Source organism: Primulina tabacum, chromosome 8 (genome assembly GCF_025594145.1).
Source record: "Primulina tabacum isolate GXHZ01 chromosome 8, ASM2559414v2, whole genome shotgun sequence".
Taxonomy (NCBI): Eukaryota; Viridiplantae; Streptophyta; class Magnoliopsida; order Lamiales; family Gesneriaceae; genus Primulina; species Primulina tabacum.
This window is the reverse complement of record NC_134557.1, coordinates 10,409,538-10,416,744: the sequence shown is the minus strand read 5'-3', so window position 1 is coordinate 10,416,744 and position 7,207 is coordinate 10,409,538. Positions and strand designations below refer to the sequence as shown.

The 7,207-nt window shown below is 34.9% G+C and overlaps 1 protein-coding gene and 1 long non-coding RNA gene across 2 annotated transcripts; one reads left to right on the top strand and one right to left on the bottom strand.

Moving 5' to 3' along the window:
- Window positions 1–1,870: 1,870 nt before the first annotated feature.
- LOC142553711 (hydroxyproline O-arabinosyltransferase 3-like) lies at window positions 1,871–6,911 on the top strand. The gene is made up of 9 exons (XM_075664159.1): window positions 1,871–2,006; window positions 2,847–3,464; window positions 3,715–3,782; window positions 3,873–4,074; window positions 4,193–4,290; window positions 4,400–4,469; window positions 4,563–4,634; window positions 4,822–4,935; window positions 6,575–6,911. Exons 2-9 carry the CDS (start codon window positions 3,036–3,038, stop codon window positions 6,635–6,637), a joined length of 1,116 nt encoding a protein of 371 aa, XP_075520274.1. The 5' UTR covers window positions 1,871–2,006; window positions 2,847–3,035; the 3' UTR covers window positions 6,638–6,911.
- Window positions 1,901–2,968, bottom strand: LOC142553712 (uncharacterized). Its single transcript, XR_012821986.1, has 2 exons — window positions 2,826–2,968; window positions 1,901–2,146 (listed from the first exon to the last, which is right to left on the bottom strand). It is a non-coding gene; the product is annotated as an uncharacterized LOC142553712 (long non-coding RNA).
- Window positions 6,912–7,207: the final 296 nt, after the last annotated feature.

Here is a 7,207-nt window from a genome sequence, read left to right as displayed (position 1 = left end):
AAAGAGAGTGTCAGATGAAGCTCATTTCTAGACTCAAGCTTTGGTTACAAGACGCTTTGACTTTCTGGAAAGCTCTATGTCCAAAATAATGGATTTACTGCAAGAAATAATATTGAATGTGGTGTCCAATCTCAACTCAGATGTGCGGATCTTATTGAAAAAGGTTGATGAGTTTGACAAAAAGGGGGAAGAACGGGGAGGAAAGGATCAACCAGAGAAATCTTCGAAGACTGTCAAGAAGAAATAGAAGATTTATTATTCAGATTAGTTGAAGATTATTTCATTCTTTTATTCTTTGTATGAATCTGTATGTTGAAAGAGTTATTTTATCTACAATGATTTCAGTTGATCAGTATCAGTTCTTAATTTCCAAGTTTTGTCAAACACCAAAAAGGGAGAAATTGTTGGAAACTGAATTTCGATGTTTGAAAAACTGAGCGTCTAATTGATCTAAAAAAATGATAACTGATCTAAAACATGTTGCCATTAACTGAAGAAAAACACGCAGACTTTCGAAGGCAACTGAACCAGCAACTGAACTACGCAGACAACTGACTGATTAGTTGGAACTAATCAGTTACTACAAACAGTTGTGAGCTTCTCATCTACATACTATCAGCTGATCCCTTAACTTTACACGTCATCAGTTAAGACATTCAACCGACAAAAGCTGACTGCAACAAGTAGTGGGATCGCCGCATTACAGAAAAGCTGCAGTGTACGAATGTCAGAAGAATGTTAACGTGGCATGCAACGGATAGAAATGTTCAAATATGTTACCGTTGGAGGGAAGCCTATAAATAGCAGAGAAGAGCAACTGAAGAAATATACCGAACTACTGAATCATTGAACCTCAATATTTTTTAACACTCGAAATCTATTCAGTTACTCTGCTGAAATTTTTGTAAACAGAAAATCTCACGCTTATTGTATACATCCATAGCTGCTAGGCTATAATTCGAGCTTTCAACACAAAATGTATTACTCAATCTAGAAGAGATCGGTTGTGTTAGATTAATTCAGTTCTGTTGAATTATGAAAAAGAGTTTGTAACTAAGAGTTTCAGTTTGACATTATTAAGTCCAAAACTGAAGTGAGTCTGTACAAGTGTTTATATCGATCAAAGTCTTTTAGTGAATATCCTATGCTTGAGAAAGAAGGGGTGACATATTAGTGTTTGAAATCTCCGAACATCCATAAAATCCTGTGTCTTATCATTTCAGTTTTTATTATAACTATCAGTCAGTTTATGTCCGCACAACCATTTTGTTAACTGATTGATATTGACTTACAAGATTCTCGAGTATCAGTTTATCACTAAACTGACTAACCAGTCGAAAATGTTTTGAAAATTGTGAGTGTTTATTCAACCCCCCCTTCTAAACACTCTCTCACCCGTAACCGATCCTATCATAATCGATGCAATAATTATTTCATATTTGAATATAAGTTTTAGTTTTAAAAAACATTTTTTTGTAACTTTTGAACATTATTATTTTTATAACAAAAATTTAAACATTTGTTTTCAACTCTCTCGCTAATTTTTCTACCTCCGTCCCAACCTTGTTTCTTCTTTCGACAAATGTGTAATATTTGTCTACAACACACGCTACACGACACGAGTATTTAATAAAAATCATAATATTCCTCAAAAATTGCTTATCGCGATCATTCTCTCAGATCTTAAGTGCTATAAATGAATCAAACGTCCAACAAATTTGTTTTTTTTTTTAATTTGTTGAATCGGATCACCATATTTGGAATAAAATTTAAATACATTAATTATTAAAATTAAATATCATTGCTTAAATTACAAAATTGCCCCGAATCTCTTCAGGTCGCTTTCGTGCGGACACGCACATCAGTATCCAGCATAGTTTCGTAGGTTTTTTTGGGTTCATTTCCGATGACACCACAACGCAAATCTATGGGTGTCGCTTCGTGCTAAATGTTTTTCTTGCCACCCTTGAATTTTGAAATCCCTTCTGATCCAACTTCACATTACAGTAATAACCACTAATAGTTTATTTGTTACTCATTTACTTTCTTGCTTTTGCTTATCTGTATGAGATACCTTTTTCCTTGGTTGAAGAAAGGTTTCCCCTTTTCTTGATTGGCCCGGAATTGAATCCATTCTTATCATCTTCTATTTGCGTAAATTTGGAGTAATGGCGAGTCTCTCATTCTTTGATATAAATTATTGGGTTCATCGAAATGATTTTCTGTTATGGCTTTCTTTCTAGAATTTTCTTGTTTGTACGTGGGAAACGTTGACTTTATGAAATTGTACAATATCAGATTATATGGCTTTTTTTTTTACTGTTATTTTCTGTAATATTTTTTTTTTGTATTTTGTCTGAAAATCTCGTTTACGGTTATGTTCTGTCATCTGTGTGAAAATTTTTGAGATGGTTTTTGCCTGTGTTTTGGACTGTTGAATTGGAATTTGGATGTGGGTTTTATTAATTTGTGGATTATTTGAATTGTAAATTATTGTTGTTCTGTGGAAGGAAAAATAATTTGCATGTCTTTCTCCTAGTCTGGCTGTCATTTATTATCCATTACTTTCACATTACAGCACTAGTCATAGCCCGATTTTATTATTGGAATTTTAATCAGTGGTCCCATCAAAATTCATTGACTTTGTTTTCCAAAGTACGAAAATGGTGATAAATATGCATAGACAATTGAATTCCAGTTGAATTTTGTTTATTTTATTGAAATTTGATTTATTAAATGGTGTCAATCTTATGTCTGTTTATGACTCCATTAGTTGTATGTTCTTTATATTCGCCTGCGTAAAGCCTTTTCCGTGCCAATCTTACTCAGCCATCTTGCATTTGCAGGTAGCCTCTTCGAGTATCAATCCCGTGCGAATCAACATTCCATTGAACGTGTTAGAAAACAGAATGAGACCCTGTTCTGTGTAGGAATTTTGATTGAACGCTTGTATTTATTTCTTACAAGATATTTCACATTTTCACTGATAAGTGATAATAAATAGTTGGTTTTCGGTTTCACGAGATCATATTTTTATGTTGCCTGGGAGGCAAATTATGGGGCGAGAAGGACGTGTGTTCCTGGTATTCTTGTTTCTTGGTGCTTTCCTTCTAACATATAACTTTGTTACAATGCTTATACGTTACCAGAACGTTTATCCTCAAAATTTGAATTTCGCTGAGCACCATAGTCGACTTCTTATTGATCCGGTGATTGAGATGCCGGAAAATGCCAAAAAACCCAAGAGGGAACGGGCACTTTTTCATATAGCCCTCACAGCAACTGATTCACCATACACCAAATGGCAGAGTCGTGTTATGTACTATTGGTATAAGAAGAATAAGGATTTACCAGGATCAGAGATGGGAAAGTTCACTCGAATTCTTCACTCTGGAACGCCTGACAACCTGATGGATGAGATCCCTTCATTTGTGGTTGATCCTCTTCCTCCAGGCTTGGATAGGGTGAGAAGTTTATCCTTTTGTCATTGACAACCTCCTGCTATGTTTTACCCTGTCATTATGCCTTTTTTTATTTTGATATCTAATTCCGGCCGTGTATAATTGTACATATAGTTGAAGGACATGAAATGGATGCATGGGTACATGTAAATATCTTATTCGGAAAGTTTCATTGTTTAGTGTAGCGCATAAGTACTCTAACACACCATGTGCAGTCTTGGTTCCTTTAAATGATTTGAGATTCTGTATCTAGGGTTATATTGTCTTGAATAGACCATGGGCTTTTGTACAATGGCTAGAGAAGGCAACAATTGAAGAAGAGTGAGTTTGCTTTCTTAAGTATGAAATAAGTGGAAATTTAGTGTAGTGAGAACATGAAATAGATTTATTTCTGCCTTCCCGCTGCTGCAGTTATGTATTGATGGCAGAACCTGATCACATATTCTTAAAGCCACTCCCCAACTTGGGAGGTGAAGGATTTCCAGCCGCATTCCCGTTTTTCTACATTGAACCTGTCAAAAATACAAAACTCATTAGAAAATATTTCCCAGAGAAGATGGGTCCGGTGGAAAATATTGATCCAATTGGAAATTCTCCAGTTATAATTAAAAAGGTGAATCTATTGGTTTTCTTGAACTTGATGAAATAAATATGATCGCGTCTAATTGATATAATGATGCCTCATGATTTTTATTATGCCCGTGTCATTAGTTTCTTTCTTATAACACCAGGATTTGCTGGAAAAAATCGCTCCTACGTGGATGAATGTCTCTTTGAAAATGAAAAATGATCCAGAGACAGATAAAGAATTCGGATGGGTGCTTGAAATGTAAGCCGATCTAAGAGGCATTCCCTTTATGGATTTGGTATTGAGTTTGCAGCTTTACCGACTTAACTTTGTAATTGTTTCTAATGTTCTTGTTCAATGTCAAACAAAGGTATGGATATGCTGTAGCCTCTGCTCTTCATGGCGTGCGGCATATTCTCCGGAAAGACTTTATGTTGCAGGTTTTATTTCCAAACTGTACTTAACAAGCTAAGCTGATAATTTATTTGTTATATTGTCTTCAGCTGTAAGTATATCGCATGTTGATATTTCAGCCTCCGTGGGACTTGGAAACTCGAAATAAATTTATTCTTCATTACACCTATGGCTGTGACTATGACATGAAGGTAAAAGATCATTTGTATCTTACCATTCAATTTGTAAATAGATATTAGTAAGTTCTGAAATGTTTGTAACAGTTGTCCCATTATCGAGTCCCTATGAGGCTGTTGAGATTGTTTGGGAAAAAAGGATCCTTTGGGTTTTGAACTTCTCTGTCACAAATATGTATGCATAATGTGGTTGGTGTTTTAGGGTAAACTAACTTATGGCAAAATTGGAGAGTGGCGGTTTGACAAGAGATCATTCAGTGATGGCCCTCCACCTCGAAACCTATCAATGCCGCCTCTAGGTGTTCCTGAAAGTGTGGTAAGTAAGAACAACTGTCATGCCATATCATATATCTGCATTATCTATGTTCTGCTACCTCTTTCTGCACAAGTGTTGACAAATCGAGCTTCCAGAAGCTCATATTTGTGCTCATGAATTTTTGAATCGAGTTTGAGTCGCTTATTAATCTGGTTCTATAAATGATCTGATTCTAAATCTGAGTACAAATAAATCACCCTACACTAGAATATGAAGAAAGAGTTGGCTTATTCTTTTAATACTAAAAGAAACTTTATATGTGAAAATGATTTTGTTTAATTTTTTTAAGTATAATAGTATTTAAACAGTATAAAATGTATGGTACACTTTCAATAAATTAGTATCTAATGACAATAATGAAAAGATCCTGAATTATCTCACGATCTTTGAAATGGGTATGTAATCTTTCGAGTTTGACTTGAGTCGAGTAACTCATGATAGCTTGGCTCGTCTTACACTCCATGACACTCCCAGTAGCTGAACTCAAGATGGTTGTGCTACATCCCCAACTTATCGACAAAAAAGATCAAGATCAAATATAATTTTGAATGCTGAAACCTAAGTTTATGTATAATATATAAAATGTAAAACCTGGAGTATTAACTCTGTACAAGATCTCTTGCTCTCCCCTACCAATGCTGGTAACAAAACTCTTAAGAAAATAACAGAATGAATGTAGCAGCCTCTCTTTCTTCTAGATTCTTCCAAGATCTTGGGACTCTTGGGCCTAGGTCCATAATATCAGGGCCCGCAAAATATTGGAAACCGTAACAGGTTGATGGTGACCATAGGATCCAAAAACCAAAGCATACGACTACCTATGGATCTGATGCCGGGGTGGTTTTGTAATGAAACTGCGGAACCTCAGTTTACCTATCGTTATTGAATCTTAGGATAAGAAAATCAAGACATTGGCCCTAATCAAATTTGTGTTGTGGAACTGCAACTTAGCCTATGCAAACTGCTAGTTCAACCGTTTATAAAGATACAGCTCAAAACGATGCAAGGAATGAGTATGTGGAATGCTGATGTACAGTTATTAGAAAATGACTAGCTGCATAAAAACATGATTAGTAGATGGATTCTGGTGCTGCTGGATTGATCCAGCTGCTTACGAAAATATGGCAGACTTTCTTTCCTTTCTAGTCTAAAAAATTAATTGGTGAGAGAGTGAGCTCCTTTTAAATATGATACTGTTCTCAAAGTTAACACCATCGAGTCGTTCTGAAACGATGTGCGTCCAAAAACATAAGCACAGACTTATTCGCACCGACATGTATCTAAGTGTAGATGACTACAAACCAACCGGCATCTGTATCTCAGGGGTGCTAGGATATTGCATAGTGGAAGATGTATAAAACCAAAATTTGATACAAACTACCAATCTCGAAGACTGTTGGAACTTGGAAATATTGTTTTATATGTATTCATACCCAAAATATTTCATATCAAACATTAGTTCTCATGAAGTGACTCTTTTGAGGCTTTGAAGAATTCACATTTTGTTCATTTCTGGCTTTTATGCTAGAAATTTATGAGTTCATGCATGGTTCGATTTCCATTTTAACGCGTAAAATAGGAAAACAGTTATTTTCTTGATTTCTCTTTGTTTAATCTAATTCATCTTTTATATTTGCAGATCACGCTGGTAAAGATGGTCAATGAAGCCTCTGCTAATATTCCGAATTGGGAAACTACTTGAATACAAAAATCACAACGACGGGGACTAACTTCAGCTAAACAAACTCGTAAGTTTAGGATGATACAAGAATTTTCGGGTTCAGATGTCTATTTAGCGCTTATTGAGGAATGACAAAAGGAATTTAAAAGTTTAGATGAATACTTTGTATACAAGATGGAAGAATATTTGGAAAACTATATGCAATTCTTGAGGGCTTTGCATCTTCATTTGTACTTCGGCCATGATCTCATAATAAATATCGATGTTATTCGAAGTTCTGCTCGAGCTCTCGATAACCAGAAATGGTTACAACTGAATACATTTATTTTTCAGAAAAAGGGTCAAAGTGCATGTAGAAAATGTGAAGTGGCTTGCTATATTATGATATTATAATTTCTAAATTTAAATATGAAATTCCTAGTTAGATCAAAGGGAAAGTTGGATTGATTCCATTTTTTGGGCAAGAATCAGGATTGCATTCTTAAGTTATAATTTTATTACTTTTTCCATTATTTTGTCCATTTCAAAGAGGAAAACATTTTTTTTGATGTGTAGTATATTACGGTTGAGTCTATATTACACCCGATATGA

Excerpts from the sequence above, each read along its gene's own strand:
- LOC142553711 (XM_075664159.1), top strand. The coding sequence starts at position 3,036 with ATGTTGCCTGGGAGGCAAATTATGGGGCGAGAAGGACGTGTGTTCCTG. Across the intron at positions 3,783-3,872 it reads AAGGCAACAATTGAAGAAGA|TTATGTATTGATGGCAGAAC; the intron begins GTGAGTTTGCTT and ends CCGCTGCTGCAG. Across the intron at positions 4,936-6,574 it reads TAGGTGTTCCTGAAAGTGTG|ATCACGCTGGTAAAGATGGT; the intron begins GTAAGTAAGAAC and ends TTATATTTGCAG.